Genomic DNA, 18071 nt, shown 5'->3' on the forward strand with positions numbered 1-18071 from the left:
GCCGGTATAAGTTTGTTGTGTTTCCGGTTTTAGTTGCAACTTTAGTGCGACAGGTTCTGCACAGTACCTGTTTCTGTTGCACATCTGTGGTCTCAAACCCAAAATACTTCCAAATGACCGACGTGCTGTTTTTCTTGGAAAGTAAATCTAACTCCGCTTCTGGTTCTGTAGCAGAAGCCATGGCACACATTTCACAACAGGAGGAGCAGGAGCTAGCCACAAGAAGACAGTCCCGGGCCCGTAACAGTAACAAAGGATTGTTCAGGTCACGGCTTTGCGCTAAGACCGTTACTGTGGTCTATTACCACCTCTGGACGTAGGGGAACAGCTTGCGATAACAACTACGATCACTTTGTGTGAGCAGCAAGCTGGCAACTTAGAGTTCTTCCTTAGCTTTCTGACAGTCTCTGCAGTCCAGGCTATTATCAAGATTAGCCTGCCTTGAAACCACAATTATGGCTTAGGATAGGAATATAGCACCTTACTTTGCACAAATTGAACAGTGCCCCCACTGCAGCTTTGCAGAACGCAGAAAGATCACCACACAGTCACACCACAGCAGCCAGTCATCATTCTCACGCTGTGTGCAGCGTCACAGAGGCATACAGAACTTGAATGACAGGGTGTGGGCGGAGTCTGCCGCCAGCCCAGCAAATGATGTGGAAGCGCTGGGAGGAGGGAGTCACCAAGTGATACGCTTTATATATGCTTAGTTCAGTTCCCTTTAAAATAATGATTGTTTGCAGACAAGTGATTGTCAGCAGACTCAGCTTGCAATCTGCCCAGCTTATGATGTGGACTGGAGGTGCTGGGAGGAAGCCACTGGGACGGAGTGTGAGAGACTGCGGGTGGGCGGAGTCTGCCGCTCGTAACTTAAAATGATTGACAGCGCAGCTAATGTATAGAGATGCTGGAGGTGTGAGTGCCTGTGGGCGGAGCCTACCGAGCAGAGCGCTGATTGGCTGCACACGGTAGTTGGGGGAGAGAGTGAGAGCCGCCTCCATCACGGAAATTACAGGCACTACGCCGCCGCTGCACAGATTGGGAGAGGGGACTGCTGGACGGGCCGCACATGGGGGTAAAATCGTTGTCCAGCTTATGACGTGGACTGGAGGTGCTGGGAGGAAGCCGCTGGGACGGAGTGTGAGGCTGCGGGTGGGCGGAGTCTGCCGCTCGTAACAAAATGATTGACAGCGGTGCGGTGTAGAGATGCTAGGAGGAGTGAGCTGCGGCGCCAGGAGTGTGAGAGGCTGTGGGCGGAGCCTGCCGAGCGGAGCGCTGATTGGCTGCACACTGAAGTTGGGGGAGAGAGTGAGAGCCGCCTCCATCACGTAGATTACAGGCACTACGCCGCCGCTGCACAGATTGGGAGAGGGGACTGCTGGACGGGCCGCACATGGGGGTAAAATCGTTGTCCAGCTTATGACGTGGACTGGAGGTGCTGGGAGGAAGCCGCTGGGACGAAATGTGAGGCTGCGGGTGGGCGGAGTCTGCCGCTCGTAACAAAATGATTGACAGCGGTGCGGTGTAGAGATGCTGGGAGGAGTGAGCTGCGGCGCCAGGAGTGTGAGAGGCTGTGGGCGGAGCCTGCCGAGCGGAGCGCTGATTGGCTGCACACTGAAGTTGGGGGAGAGAGTGAGAGCCGCCTCCATCACGTAGATTACAGGCACTACGCCGCCGCAAACAACCGCTGCACAGAGCGGAAGAGGGGACTGCTGGACGGGCTGCACATGGGGGTAAAATCGTTGCCATGGCGATCACGGAATCGTCATTTCCGTGATCGCGATTTCGATCCGAAATCGATTTATCGTTCAGGCCTACGCACCACCCTCTAGTGGCTGGAGGAGCCATTTTACGCACTATGCTCATAAACAGTGCAAGTTTCCGTCTGCTAGCGATGGGTAACATGTAGGCATTATATAAATCCAATAAATAATAATAATTACTCCTAATATTGATCTCCTAAAGCAATTGTAGACTAACTCCTGGAAATACTAATAAGTTTAGGACTGTTAGTAAATGCACATTTTCTACCAATGTAACAGAGAACCTGGCCCTACACAGGACCGGACAAAAAAAAAAAATCAAATGGTGTTTTAATACAAAATAAAAAAAAACATACTACCTGATCCGGGGGGCTAGCCAGATCAGGTAGCCTCTACTTACTACTGCTCTGCACTGCTCCAGTGGCCAGATATCCTTCATTTTCTGTTTCAGTGACCCTTGAGGTCACAACGCTGCAAGCTCTGCTCTGTGTATCTCATCACAGAGTAGAGGGAGGCGGGGGAGCAACGTGGGAGAGGCAGAGCTGCCCAATCAGAGCTGGGGAAGGGGAGTGTTTCTCCTGTAAGGGACACCCCTTCCCCAGTTAGATGCCAACAAGACAAGCTGTTTGGCTGCATTTTCTGGGGGTGACAACACGGTATTGGGGGATCAGAGAGCAATGAGGGGGGAGGCACAAGGGCATGTCATGGAGCAGGCAACAGGCTCTGTGACCCATCTGCCCTTCCTGCAACACCTCGGGTACACTATAAACTCTTTAATGTGCACAAAGCAGTGGAGAAGAGACTGTTGTAGAAAATGACACAAGAGAGTCTGGAAAGCTCTATTCTGTATTTATTACCAACCTGGGCCGATCTCTGGAGTAACTTCTTCCTCATCACCCCTTTGATCCGCCTCTTCCTCTTCCTCCTTAACTTCAATCTGAACAACAACCAGATTCTCTTCCTGAATAAGAAAAATGTATACAATACTCTATATTAGCTAAGGCTGTTCTCGCATCATTGGTTCATTCATACTTGAGTGGTGGTGGTGGTGGGGGGGGGGGGGGTACCAGATCCTCCATTAGCCAGCCAGATTGATGGGGCCGTGTCTAGCTGTCATGAGAGAGACTTTAACTGAACTCTTGAAAATGTTCATTCACTCAGGTACAGAAGTAGAGCAGTTAAAATGAGTTGAGTTACAGTGAGCTTATACTTGTAGCATCCATTATGAATTCCATAATTTCAGAAAAGTGCAGAGTGCTAGCTGGGCCCCCCATGCCTCTTGTACCCCCTGGTACAGGAGGAATGTAGGCACACCCCTGGCAAACCACGTAACCATACAAAGCTCAAGACTGGAGTAGGGACTGGCTAATGGTCATGTTGGCAGGTGGGGTAGCTACAATCTCTTCTGTGGTTGGAGCTTCTGACAGCAGAATGGCCTGAGTCAGCACTCTACAGCTTCAATATTATAAGAAAACATAAGAGGGAGAGAAGTGAGACTATATACAGTGCTGCCTTACTCTCAGTGAGTGTGTGACACATGTGCCCATATGCAACTGACTTTTTCTCCTGAGTTTTCTCCTAAGAGAACATTTTTTCATCTTCTGTTTAAAGCGGATCCGAGATGAAAAACTAACTATAACAAGTAAGTTGTCTATATATCTTATCTAAAGTTTAGATAGTTTACACAGCATATCTAGCTGCAAACAGCTTCAAAAGTTTATGATTATTTATTCCTGTGATACAATGAGGGCAGCCATGTTCTGTTTGTCACATTGTCACAGGCCGAGGGCTGGAGATGCTATCAGCTTTGCCTGTGTGTAAATTCAGTCCCCTCTCTTCCTCCTTCCTCCCCTCTGCCTCTGAAATCAATGGCTAGTAACCTCCTCCTGCCCAGACTGAGCTCCCATAAGCCCTTGCTACAGTGCCAAGGCACAAAAGGAGCTGTGGGAACTAGAGTATTAAAACAAAACAAAAAAAAGTATTTGGCTTGAGGAATTCCCTATAAACTATATGAAAGGAATACAATTATGCAATGAGTAAAAGTTTATCTCAGATCCACTTTTAAAAAAAAACTTTTCAGCACTTTTTACAATTGAAAAAATACCAAAAAGAAAATAGGTGAAAAAGTATTACCCAAATTAGTTTGAGTATTTTCTTGTCTGGCGGTGGTTTAAAATGCATTTTACTGGCAATGTGTGAACATATCACCTAGGAGAAAACTCTAAATAAAAAAATAATTGCAAATGGGTCATGGTCACTTTAAAGAGGAACTGTAGTGAAAATGATATAATTAATAAAATTGCCTTTTTTTTTTTTTTACAATATTAATTTATAAAATATTTAGTTATTGTTTGCTCATTGTTAATTCTTTCCTCTCCCTGATTTACATTCTGACATTTATCACAGGTGGACACAAATTTAAAGAGAAACCTGTAACCGAGAGTTGAACTTCATCCCAATCAGTAGCTGATACCCCCTTTCCCATGAGGAATCATTTCCTGTTCACAAACGGATCATAAGGGTGGTCTGTATGGCTGATATTGTGGTGAAACACCTCACACAGTGTGATGTCAGGACCATGGTTCTGACATCACGCTGTGGGAGCCTTGTTGCATTGTGGGAAATCACAGCTGTTTACAACTGCCAAAAAAGCAAGCAGCAGCGCCTTCAACTGACATCACCTGCCAGCAGTAAAACTGTTACCATATGATAAATGTCAGAATGTAAATCAGGGAGAGGAAAGATTTTACAATGGGCAAACACTGACTAAATCATTTACGGTATACATCATTATTGTAAAAATGAAACACGTTATCATTACATGATTTTCACTGGATTTCATCTTTAAAGGGGAACTGAAGAGGTATATGGAGGCTGCCATATTTATTTACTTTTAATCAATACCAGTTGCCTGGCAGTCCTGCTGATCCTCTGCCTCTAATACTATTAGCCATAGCCCCTGAACAAGCATGCAGCAGATCAGGTGTTTCAGACTTTAAAGTCAGATCTGACAAGACTAGCTGCATGCTTGTTTCTGGTGTTATTAAGATACTACTGCAGAGAAATAGACCAGCAGGGCTGCCAGGCAACTGGTATTGATTAAAAGGAAATAAATATGGCAGCCTCCGTATACCTCTTACTTCAGTTCCGCTTTAATGCTGCCAGGTGATCTATATGGAATGTTTGTTACTGAGATTTCTTTACACAGAGGGAGATATTGCCAGCTTGGTAGTTGGAAAAAGCAGTTACTTCCCACAAAGCATTGAGGTTCACAGACAGCAAACTGTCAGGAGCATGGTCATGACATCACACTGTTGGAGGGGTTTCACCACAATATCAACCATACAGATTTACCTGATGATCTATTCAAGAAAAGATAAAGATTCCTCATGGGAATGGAGGTATAATCAGCTACTGATTGGGATGAAGTTCAATCCTTGGTTAAAGTTCCTCTTCCAAGAGACTCTGTCACAAATGGGCATTTATGAAAACTTGAATCACCTCTCTAATTGTTATCCTAAAGCAATACAACAGAGCTGCTTCCAATGTTTACTTTCTATTGCCGTGTAGTTCATAGTGCTGGGGACTGGTGGAGTGTGAATTCAGTTTGAACTACTGATCTCAGGCAGTACAGTGGACATTTTTAATCAGGTCCTGCGCTTTCTCTGTGCACTGATTCTCATAGATGTCATATGCTCAGCGTCCGACCGTCTGAGGTCAGCCATCACAGCAGCAATGTAGGAGGCGCTTCACTGTGAGGACAATCTTGGACTAGGAGAGAATAGGGGTGAGTCTTAGTTCTATATTTTTGCACTGCTGACTGAAGTCATTGTGCTTCACCCACTGTCCTTATTAGCCAGGCACTCTAGCCACCTTTGGATTTATTATATGAAAATTATGCAGTTCATTGTGGAAAGACACATGGGGCGATATCCAATTCGAGGTGATAACAAGCTTGCAGCATGCAATCTTCTTATTACCTGAAATCTCTCAGGATTTACGGGCAAATTCAATTGCAAGATTCACATGAGCGATGTTCTAGTGAGAAGAGCCTCAATCAGGTAAAGAATAGCTATTTGCTATTTAAACATTGTTCCTACGTGACGGGTGATGAGAAGCAAGGTTTTGTGGTGTGACACTGCCCTTCAGCACCATGGCACTGTTACATCACTCCATCAGGAGATCTGCTGCTGTCACCTGCTGTCCAACGCTAGAGCCACAAGGCTACCCCCACCACTTACTTCATGCTTGCTGCTTTATCCTGGCACTGACGTTCCATCATGACTTGAGCTGAACCTGCTGACCTGCCAGGACCACCGCCGCCACTATCCTTCACTTTGGACTTCTAAAATGAACGCTGGAGCCACAGCAAAAGCAGCTTCATAGGTCCCACTGGGGCTATCCATTGGTCCACTAGGTGGACCTTTGAAAATTCTCCTAGGGATTCTGAATAGGATTCTCACTGGTCCACCTAGTGGACCGAAGAGGAGTACCACCAGAAGTTATGAAGATTCCTTTGCCAGGGCTCCAGTGTTCATTTTAGAAGTTAGAAGTGAATGAGTTCGGCGGCTCCAGTGGGTCCGGCTTATCCAGTTCAAGCGACAGGGATTGATGGTGCCAGGAGAGCCTGGCTTGTAGCAGAGGTTGTAGTTTGGCAGGGACTGGCAGTTGGGAGGACACGTCAATCAAAATTAAAGGATAAGACACACAGAAAAAAGAGGACACAGAAGAAAGAAGTGACAGATAAACAAAAATGCAGAAAAAGTGTTTTTTTCTTTTTAATAGTGTATTATCAGGGAAGTTTCTAAGCTAAATTGCACCCAGGGTGAAGGTGTAAAAATTGCACCCCCTTCCTCCCTACCCCTGTGGACTTGTGAACCCTTAGGGACAGTCACAAAGCCACAGGTCACAAGTAGATCTGCCTACTTACTAGTGACCAGCCGCTCATCCAGGAAGAAGCAGGGACCAAGAAAATACACAGGCTTAAAGGAAAACTTAAGTCAGCTAAAAAAAATGACTTTTACTCACCCGGGGCTCTCCTCAGCCCCCTGCAGCTGAACGGTGCCCTCACCGTGTCCCTCCGATGCGCCTGGACTCGCCGGCGGTCACTTCCGATTTGGCCGTCACCGGCCGACAGGCTGGGAACGCGGCTGATTATCCGCGTCCCCGGACGCAATAGCGCCCTCTATAATGCTATTGCGGCCGGTGACGCGGATAATCAGCCGCGTTCCCAGCCTGTCGGTCGGTGATGGCCAAACCGGAAGTGGCCGCCGGCGAGTCCAGGTGTATCGGAGGGACACGGCGAGGGCACCGTTCAGCTGCAGGGGGCTGAGGAGAGCCCCGGGTGAGTAAAAGTCATTTTTTTTAGCTGACTTAAGTTTTCCTTTAAAGAGCCTGGAAAGCCAGGGACTCCTCCATGGGTGCCACGCACAGCCTGCAGTACCGCTACAGGACATCAGGTGTCATCACACAGTGGTGACGTGAAGATGACCTGACGTCTGACGCAGGCAGCCCAGGAGTAGTCAAGGAAGGTGATTGCCCTGGTAATCTTCTTTCTTCTTCCATTTGGCTGCACCGCACGTCACCAGATCCCTAGCGGTTATGTCCTTCTGCCTGCCCCGCCTTTCTTCTACTTGCCGGTCTGTGCCACGGCGGTCGCCCTGCCCAAAAATAGACCCTGTATATTATTACTTTTAACACTTAATAAGTGAAACTTTATAACTATTTACCAGGAAGGGTGCTCCCAGATTTCACCATAAGAGCCCAGAACCTATTCCCACATGCGTGGGGACAATTTGCCCCATTTACTCCAGTGCACTGGAGGTGGGGATCAGCCCTTTGGGATGTGTGTAATAGAGGGCAGGGTTTGTCGACCATCCTGGCTATAGCAGCCTGCATGAGAATTATGAGGTTATTTTTGCTACACTTTTTTTACCCTAAAATGACTCTTTACCTGTTTAAAAGATAAGCATCTGGGTGTCTCCTTACTAAAAAGGAGATGATTAAAGGGACACTGAGCACCACTCATGGGCATGCCTTTAAGCCAGACAACTTCCCCCAAAGTCGTGCTATGACCTCTCTAGAGGAGCCTCTTGCAGTGGCCATGCACGTCACGTCCTTTTCCTGCTTCTTTCAGTGATGCACTTCTCTAACAGAGAAGACAGGGGTGACCCGGAAGTTATAACATAACCAAGATGGCAGCCGCGATTTTTAAATTGAAATCGAATGAAAACTATTTGGTGTAGACTGGCAATTCAGACATCAAATAAAAGAGGAAAGCAAAAGCTACAGAAAGGTATGCATCTTTAACCTTCCTGGCGGTAACCCCAACGTAGTTCGGGGTAGCCGCGCAGGAGGTTTTCTCAGGCCCTGCTGGGCCGAATTGCACAATTATTTTTTTTTGCTACACGCAGCTAGCACTTTGCTAGCTGCGTGAGCACACCGATCGCCGCCGCCCCGGCTGCGCTGCCCCCTGGCGGTTTTTAATAGACCGCCAGGGAGGCTAAGTACTTTGCAGTACTGGTCGGAGTCTTAAAGGCATACCCATGAGAGGTGCTTGGAGTCCCTTTAAAGAAGCCAGTGGCAGATGAGCGATAGAGACTTTTCACCTACTCTGAGCTGATGAAAACTGTTTGTCCATGTTTGACAGGAAGAATAACTTCTTAGTGTATTGAATTGGGATTTGTATGGTGGAACTCTTACGCCCGGCAGGGTGATGGGTAGAATTGAATTAGGCGATGGTTCCTGCGCCTAATTTTAGAACTCACCAGTGCTTACTGCTTTGAGTTAAGGAATTGCGTAGGGCCCAACCTCTGTTGCCCTCCTTAGACTTCTCATAACTTGAATTCCTTGTTCATATCATGGCATTAGGTCAGCTTTAAATGTTATTACAAAAATGTAGTACAGATATGTAGAAAATGTTGCAGATGAGTTACAGGACAATCAGAACAACAGAATGGACGGTCCACTTGAAGAACTGTTGCATGTAAGGGTCCACCATGTGACTTTCCAATACTGAATAATGGATTTTTATTGATAATGCTGGCATTTCTACAGACAATAAAGGGCACAGAGATTCAACGTTCAAAAATGCCACTATTTTAAATTTGACTGGTCCTCTTTACTCCTGTCTTTGCAAATTTCTAGCAACTGTATTGTTTTCCCAGAGTCTCGGTGCCACATACCTGATCATCCTGAGAGCTGATGCCATCTTCCTGGGGAGAGTCCCCGGAGTGCAGAGGACTGGCACCTCTCTTTAGCATAGTCCTAGTTTTCAGGCAATCTGTAGGAAACACAAGTAAAGTTAATAAAAGTCAGTGATATATTGGTAGTGGTAGTCAGAGCCATGGTAGTCATGAATCTCATGGTAGTCAGATTCTACCAAACACAGTATGATGTGCCTTGATGATGGTGTAAGGTTCCTCAAAAGAATCATGCATCCCAATTGTCCACCAACTTCGACTGTCAGTAAAGCCAGCCAAAGACATGTGAAAGCAGCTCAAAGTGCCGATACCGACATTACTGATCTGACAGAACTTTTTTTTTTGATGGTTGAAAGGGGGCACGGCGGTGTCTATGCGGGTGGCCTATAGCCACTAATGGACCCCCAGGTGTCCCATGCTAATATACTACTCTCCCCATTGCCTAGCAGAATACAGGTAGTCCCCGGTAAAAGAGTGAGATAGAGACAATGGGTTCATTCTTAATCTGAATCCGTTCTTAAGTCAGAATGCTGTTCTACCTCTGTCCCCTGTGCCTCCCTTTGCCCTTCCCCTGTGCTATGAAGGAATTTATGTGTCCTTCGTGGCCCCCGTTTGCCTACATGTTCCCTGCCTTTCTGCTTCGCCCATCCTGCGCAATGTAAGCTACTCACTGCTGTACTTCGTGTGACATTCCTCTCTGCTCACAGTTCACTCTAGCGCCCGGCATTTCCTCCTACATGAGGCATAATTACATGCCTCATGCAGTAGGTGATACTGGACGCTAGAGTGAGCTGTAAGCAGAGAGGAATGTCACGTGGCAATGAACTCCGGCAGGGAGGTGAGTAGCTTATATCTACACTATTTTCAGGCTCGTGGCGTGCAGGGCGGGGTGGACAGAAGCACAAGGACAGTCCCTGACATCAGGTGACAGGATCAACAGCTCGTTTGTATGTCGGACATTCGTAAGTCGGGGACTCCCTGTATTAGCGTGTTTTCCTGAATATAGGACATTGTCGTATATTCTTTTATGGAGAAAAATAAGCACTAGGGCTTATTTTCGGGGGCTTACATTTCGGGAGGGGTGGACGCTGTGAGTGTATGGGGAGGCGTGCAGTCTCTGCACCTCCTTTGTGGCTGTGCCCCCTTCTATCCACGTATAATTACTCCGTATCATAGAATATCAGTACTGTGATCTCCGCACAGGAACGTGACCCTGTTCCCCTGTCATAAGCAATATGTGTGTGCGCGTGCTGATGTGTCCCCGGCGCACATTGATTGAGACAGAGGAAAGCACGGTCAGAGGGGAGGTGTGGTAAGAGACTGCACACCTCCCCATACACATCGCGTCCTTAGCTAGGGCTTATTTTTGGGGGAGGGCTTATATTTCAAGCATGCTTAAAATATAAGCTAGGGCTTATTTTCAGGGGAGGTCTTATTTTAGGGGAAACATAGTAGCACATCAGAGTAAAGTCACACTTACCCATCTGGCTGGTACGCTCCCATCTGTGTGCGTCTGTCATCTCTCAGTGCCCATTCTCTGTGACCCGGTGTAAAAGGCACCAGGAGATGAAAGCACACAGGAGGGAGCGCACCAGCTGGATAGGTGAGTGCAACCTTGCTCTGATGCGCTTATACTGTACTGGGGCATTGGGAAGTGCAGGGGGGATGGAGAGGCAGAATTATTAATTTGCAATGGATTTCAAGGTGAAATCTGTAAAAAAAAAAAAAAGTGTAGTGTGTAGCAACAATAGATCAAATGTTGATAGATACCACCTGCACCACTCAGCAAGTGAGTAGGGATGATCAATGAGATGCAAATATTTCTGATTTCATGTAATTGTATGTAAAAATTTTATGCAAATATATGCAGCTTGAAAATTGACCAATCAAGTCCGGCCCAGGTTTAAATTGATTGGTCTATTTTAAAGCTGCATATATTTGCATAAAAATTTACATAAATCTGCATGAACTTGAAATATTTGCATCTCATTAATCAACCCTACAAGCGAGGAAACAACTGGGGAGCTACACCTATGCCTGGCTACTTATACAGGGTGCACATATACCCGCCTAACCTATACTAGGGACACCTATGTCTAGCTACCTATACTGGGGCACCTATGCCTGGCTACCTGTACTGAAGGCACCTATGCCTGGCTACTTATACTGGGGGCACCTATCCCTGCCTACCTATACAGGACACACATATACCTGGCTACCTATATGGGGGCACCTATACTTGGCTACCTATACTGGAGGCACCTTTTGCTTTTCTACCTATACTGGGGGCACCTATCCCTGCCTACCTATACAGGGGGCACATATACCTGGCGAACCTATACTGGGGGCACCTATGCTTGGCTACCTATAATAGGGGCATCTATACTTGGCTAACTATACTGGGGGCACTTCTGCCTGGCTAACTATACTGGGGGCAACTATGCCTGGTTACCAATACTGGGGCACCCATTCCTGGCTACCTATACTGGGGACACCTATGCCTGGCTCCATATACTGCGGGCACATATACCTGGCTAACCTATACTGCGGCACCTATACCTGACTAACCAATGCTAGGGCACCTATACCTGGCAACCTATAGTGGGGTCACCTATACCTGGATACCTATCTCGGGTGCACCTATACCTGGATACCTACAGTATACTGGGGGGCTAAATAACGCATCACAAATAACGTTCTCAAGTCCACGGGTGGGGGGCAAATTTTTACACACTCGCCCTGGGTGCAATTTAGCCTAGAAACTGCCCTGACTGTGAGATCATAAGTATGAAAACAGCCACAATCAGTAACTATCACACTGTGTCTATGAGGACCTTTACTGGTAGAATCTGACACCAAGCTAAAGTAAGAACCTAATGGTCAAGCAGCAGATGTAATGCTGGGAATACACGGTTCGTTTTTGCCTTCGTTTAAACCTTCGATTCGTTCGGTAAACGAATCGAGTGTTGAAAACGTATGTGAAAATAGTCATAATCTCATTATAGTTTCGATTAATAGACCCCAAAAACGAACGACTAGTGATCGAACATGTTTGATATTATCTCTCTTTATCCATCTAATCGAGCCATTGGTAGGCTTGATGGCTGTTCAGATCGATTATATATTCGTTTATGCTAGTCCGTCCCTGTAAAAAGGGATTTTCGTTTCGTTTCTTTGCAGCCTTCGATCATTGGAAAAACGAAACCATCAGAATCGGAAAAAAAAACGAAACCGTGGGTGGTGATATTAACCGTATGACCGATTATTTCGGGATCGAAAAGGACAAAAGGCACAATCGAAACGAAGGTTTAAACGAAGGCAAAAACGAACCGTGTATTCCCAGCATAACACAGTGGAAGCACAGAAGAATAAATAAACATAGAGACAATGCTGCCTCTGGAACCTGTCTGCACAAAGACTCTGTGGGTATTTTCTATATTTAGTGTCTGCTACTCACCGGTGCTAATTTCTATAGGGATTTCCTCCTCTTTAATAATTATATGACTTTTTCCTTTCTGCTCATTTTTGATACCTCTTGGGGTTCCTCTGATGTCTCTGGTATCTGTATGTAAAGGAAAGGGTGAGATCCCTTATACTGAGGTGGATGGAGAACAATGGAAAAGGTGCACTCCTGTACATTTTGTAGGGAAAGGCACCTGATACAAGGCTAGATTTCACAATCTATGTATGTAAATGAGGTGTAGACAGAACACACGGGCACATAATGCACACATGTAGGTTTATTCCATCACAATGGAGAACATCAACACTTTGGGCATTATTTACTTAAAGTGGTCTGAAACTTTGACATAACATTCAATAAAAATGTGTTTTCCTATTTTTTTTTATTACCCATTCAGTTACCATATTTGCTTTTTTACACAAGTAATATTGTCTGTTTACAAATTAAAAGTTTCCAAAGTACAGTTTAACTGCTCTGAAAGCTGCCATTACATGTTATTCATAGTTACTTTTATTATATACTGTATTAACATCTAGTGAGCTCTTCTGAACTGTGTGCATGCTAGAAGCAGAGAGAGCTCCTTCTCGGCTAAGAATTTAACAGAGGATTGTACACAAAAGATAATGTTATCTCTGGATGCAGATCAGAAGCTGAAGGGGCTTTCCACTGCACAACAAAGTGCTGTGTTTAACTGTTTGAATGCTGTTCTGCTACAATATGTTTTCTGCTAGTAAGTTTAAGGCTGTAAGGAATATTTTAGACCAAAGAAAAAATGCTGAGTTTTAGACCACTTTAAGTAATGCAAGAAAAAAGAAGAGCATAAGTGACTCCGCAAAATTGGACTGGGTTTATTAAAAATGATCTGCTATAAGTTGGCAACACTTACCAACTCTCGCATGGGTCATATAAGACCACAGGGAGGGTTGCTGAAAGTTAGTCAATTAGTTAAATCCGACCATGTTTGCAGGACCACTCCAGTGTTCTTCAGCACAGAAGCTTAGTAATTCATGCACATTGCTGCTAAGGGTGCATACACACATCCAATTTTGTTTGGCCAATTTTGCCACATCCATGTAGCATGAGGGCAAACAGGTCTCAAAATACTATGAAATTAACAGATTGTTAGGTACGTTCTCATAATACATGGAGATGGTAAAATTGGTCAGTCATTGACCTATCAAAAATGGATTTGTGTATGCAATCTTAGGCCAATCCTACCATTTCCATTTAGTATGACAGATTAATTATACAATCTGTTCATAATATTTAAAATCTGCCGGCCCTCATATTACATAAACGTGGTACACACCTTCCATTTTGTCTGGCCAATGATTATAACTAAACTCTCGTAATCTCTCATACTACATGGAGATGATACATTTGGTCAGTGATTGGCCAATAAACATTGGATTCATATCAGAGGATGTACCGTATGCATCCAGGTAGACCTTCCACAGTATTCTCTCCCTTTCAAGAAAGATAAAGCCTGGTACACACTTTCAATTATGATTGGCCAATCACTGAGCAATTCTACAACCTCCATGTAGTTTGAGGACCAACAGATATCGAATACTATGAGCAGATTGTGTAGGTAAACCCGCATACTACATGGAGGTGGTACAATTGGTCAGTGATTGGCTAATCATAATTGAAAGTGTGTGCCAGGCTTTAGTGTCCTCTTACCTTGTGACTTAAAGGGCAACTGACCCTCCATTAAGATGTTCTTGTACAGATCAGGGTGTCCTTCTTTCTACTCCAACTACTCAATATATCTGAATCGGTGCTTGGAATACAGGTTTCCTCTGTACAGCTTAAACTGTAATAAAGGAGTAGCAAAATAAATAAACAATGAAAGTATGCATTTGTATTCTAGAGAAATTACTTTTGGAAAACAAACAGTGACCCAAGACTCGTTCATAAATCTGTGTAGTGTCAAGAAGAGTGGTTGTTCCCAAGCAAGTAGCCATTCTCTCTGTTCAGAATACAGCCTATTCACCTCCTCCATGGGCTGTTTAAAAATTAACACTTTGTGGACAGCACTTCAGCTACAGTAGATTCTGATCATTATGAGACTCTGCTGTAGCTGCACTGCTGGACACAAAAAGCTCCTACCAGCAAAGGTAGAAGGTGGGCTAGGTAAGGTGGTCTGTGCTAACAGAGAAGGACTGGCTTTGTGCTCTCTCCCAGCGCCTCACTAACTACCTCATGTGGGCACTGATGGGTGGAGGGGTCCAGACAGCTATGGCCCCAGTAAAACTACACCGTCTTCTCAATGAGACAATAAGATTCAGCCAGCCAAGTCATTTATACTTATTTCAAAAAGTAAAGGCATGCAAGGTTAAAGCACTGTGCTTTGCTGAACTAAAGGTTTAGGCTATGTTTGCACTAGCTGTTGTGTCAGATAATATCATAGCACTGCTAATTATATTGGTATGTTCACATAAGTGCATTAGCAGTGTGAAGAAATCGAAATCCATTGGTATAATGTTAGGCATTCCGTGCAGTACAACTTACTTGTGCATAATGCATAGTTGCAGTGAAGCATACCGTTTGTGAACTGTATGACTAACTATAAGCAATACATTAATGCACAATTTAAATTTTCCTGTCTGTTGCATTGCGATCCTGTTTTAAAAGGGTATGCAAAGGCCCAGCCTAAATGAGAAAGCTCAGCACTGACTGCAGGATAGAGATGTGATCAGAACTCTTACTTCCCAGTTTTCTCTGATCAGGAATCACTGAAATAAGTGGAGGATGACCCGGATCTTTGCAAGGGGCTATTCAGATTCACAAAGGTAATCATTAACTACTGACAGCTTTAGTAACTAACCCAGATGTCAGATATGAAGTTCCAATTATTTGCTCATATCTACTGCAAAAGCTGCATATGCTTCAGATTCCCAGCATATCCCAAACATACGTTTGACATCATGTGACCCAAGTGGCTATATATGTGGTAGGGACACTAGAATATATAAACTCAGTGACAGGGACTAGTGAGAATGACCCTAAAAAGGTGCGGAATAATAAGCAGAACCAAAATATAAAACTGGAAATAATTAAATAGCCCCTTTTCGATTGCACTAAGGCACTGGTTTGCGCATTTCACACAATATTGCTCAGTCACATCAGTAAGATGCCCACCTAATTTTATACAAATCAAAGGAAATGTAGGAGCATGAACATTACACTCCCATCCAGCCCACAGAGAACGCTAACACCCCATTTCTCATCGTCATGTAATAAGATTAAATTATTACCTCCAATATCCAGCCCAACACCCACTCCTGCAATATTCTCCTATCTTCTCCTCTTCCTCATTTAGGCTACAGCAAAATGGCCACCGGCATACCAGCATTGAGGACTATAGTTGGAACGCACATTTGTCAAAAACCAGCCGGTAGGTAGAAACGACCTCAGTCTTTCGGAAAGAATGAAGTCGATTGCAGGATATAAAGTCCTATTATAACATCTTCCTGTAACGGGACTCTTCACACTACACCTCGCTACAGTCAAGCCTTGGAACGCACGGAGCGGAAGTGCGGTTGTCAGAGTGCGGAAGCAGTTTACTTGTGGTGGTGGAGGTGTATGTGATAATTGTGTACAATGCAGTGCAGTATGACTACATTGGATCATCCTGGCTAATTGCGACGAGCTTGCAGCGCTATTTATTATTGAATTGACAGGTAGTAGGTTCGGAGATGAATGGTTGGGAGGGGAAGTCTGGGATGCTATCCCTTCACACTGCAACTGTCCTTTTTTTCGGATGGACAGTCCCTCTTTGGGTACCAAATTCCCCTGGCCCTCTTTCTTGTGACAGTCCCTCTTTGGGTACCAAATTCCCCTGTCCCTCTTTCTTGTGAATAACAACCGTATTGTTAATAACAATTCATCCATAACAACCTGTGAAAATATATGTATTTTTCTACTGTAAAATGTGTATGATTGACCCTAAACTTTATCCCCATACTTTACATTTTTTTTTATGTAAAAATGAAAGAAAACTAATGATCATAGAAGGGACCAGTTCATTGGAAAGCATTATATGTGGTGTCAAGTTGCGGAAAATGCATTTGATTTTAACATGGCTTAATATGTGGGATAAGGGAGCACAAGGCCATCGGTTAAATATAATTCATTAGCATTTTATTAATCATTACTGCGTACAAAATCATCACTAACATTTAAAAATACCCCCATTAAAACCACTATGGATAGCAAGAAAGGGCACCTGTGCCATATATATGTAGTAGGCAGAATTTTTGTCCCAAACAAAACGGCAATGAGTTTGAATTTTTTAAAGATATACAACTTTTTTTGAGGAGAGTCTTACTTAGACGCATGTACGCTCCTGAGCTGCGGAAACTACAGACCCCTCAAATAGAAGTAAAACCACCCATAGATATTGATGATATGGATTTAGAGGCCCTTCTAGATGAAATAGATCAACCAGAGATACCCCTACACACGGATCTACGCCCTAAATCTTCATATATGCCCCCTCTGAGCAGTAGCAAATATACTGCCAAATATACTGCCATGTTCATGGACCTAGTGGGGGAAGATTTAAAAACAATTAATTGGAAAAATAAAGGTATAATCTATCAAAATCAGAGAGGAAAGCCCTAAAAGAACTTCAAGATAATCCTAATATCATAATTAAACGCAGTGATAAGGGTGGGAACGTGGTCATAATGACCAGATCCAATTACGAAAAGGAGGCAAGAAGACTCCTGAGTGATGTTGCAACTTATGAGAGAGTAAAATATAATCCTTTCCCATTTTTAGTGGAAAAGATAAATTCAAAACTACAATGGGCCTTTCTTGACGGGATATTGTTGGAAAGAGAATTAAAACACCTTCTGGTGAATGAATATACAATCCCAACTTTCTATATTTTACCAAAAACGCACAAAAATTTGGAGTCCCCTCCAGGACGCCCAATAGTGTCAGGTAATAATGGCCCTTTGGAAAAATTATCAAGTTATGTAGACCTCAAGGTTAAAAAGATAGTAGAAAAACTTCCCTCTTTTGTCATGGATACTAGAGATGTACTAGCGGCACTTCAGGATGTACATGTAGAAAAAGATTGGCTCTTAGTGGGCTTAGATGTAGAGTCTCTTTTTACCTCCATACCTAATGACAAGGGCCTTGAGGCCTTTCGTTTTTATTTGGACGCCTATTATCTGGGACATGAGACACAGGCTGAATTCGTGACAGATCTAATGAAACTGATTTTGGAACACAACTTTTTTGAATTTGGTGGCTTGAAATATAGACAGAAAAGGGGCGTGACCATGGGGGCGGCGTGTTCCCCTGCCTACGCATGCCTCCACCTGGGTTTTTGGGAGCAGGAGGTGGTGAGGGGCATGCGCGGATACAGGGAGCACGTCGCCCTCTGGATCCGCTATGTGGATGACGTCTTTGTGCTGTGGAGAGGCTCTGAGGAAGAATTAAAAATTTTCGTTAATGATTTGAATCATAATGACAGGAATATCTACCTGACATATACTTTTAGCCAATGTCAAATCTCCTTCCTAGATCTTTTAATAACTAAAGACGGAAATGCCCTAACCACTAAAACCTTTAGGAAACCCACGATGGGCAATACCCTCCTAGCCGCGGCTAGCTCGCACCTCC

General features: G+C 44.4%; 1 protein-coding gene across 2 annotated transcripts in view; it reads right to left on the reverse strand.

The window, feature by feature from the left end:
• LOC137534360 (oocyte zinc finger protein XlCOF22-like) overlaps positions 1-16160 on the reverse strand; it is a 31628-nt gene extending 15468 nt beyond the window's left edge. The window contains exons 1-5 of one of the 2 annotated variants that reach the window (XM_068255833.1): positions 15692-16160; positions 14115-14247; positions 12426-12530; positions 8951-9048; positions 2628-2727 (exon numbers count right to left, since the gene is read on the reverse strand). In XM_068255833.1, coding sequence (XP_068111934.1) covers positions 2628-2727; positions 8951-9048; positions 12426-12530; positions 14115-14145 — 334 coding nt within the window. In that variant the 5' untranslated portion in view covers positions 14146-14247; positions 15692-16160. The remainder of the gene's footprint in view (positions 1-2627; positions 2728-8950; positions 9049-12425; positions 12531-14114; positions 14248-15691) is intronic. The other variant, XM_068255834.1, reaches the window with a different exon arrangement.
• Positions 16161-18071: the final 1911 nt, after the last annotated feature.

The sequence above is a fragment of the Hyperolius riggenbachi genome, chromosome 10, assembly GCF_040937935.1.
Source record: "Hyperolius riggenbachi isolate aHypRig1 chromosome 10, aHypRig1.pri, whole genome shotgun sequence".
In the NCBI taxonomy this organism is placed as follows: domain Eukaryota; kingdom Metazoa; phylum Chordata; class Amphibia; order Anura; family Hyperoliidae; genus Hyperolius; species Hyperolius riggenbachi.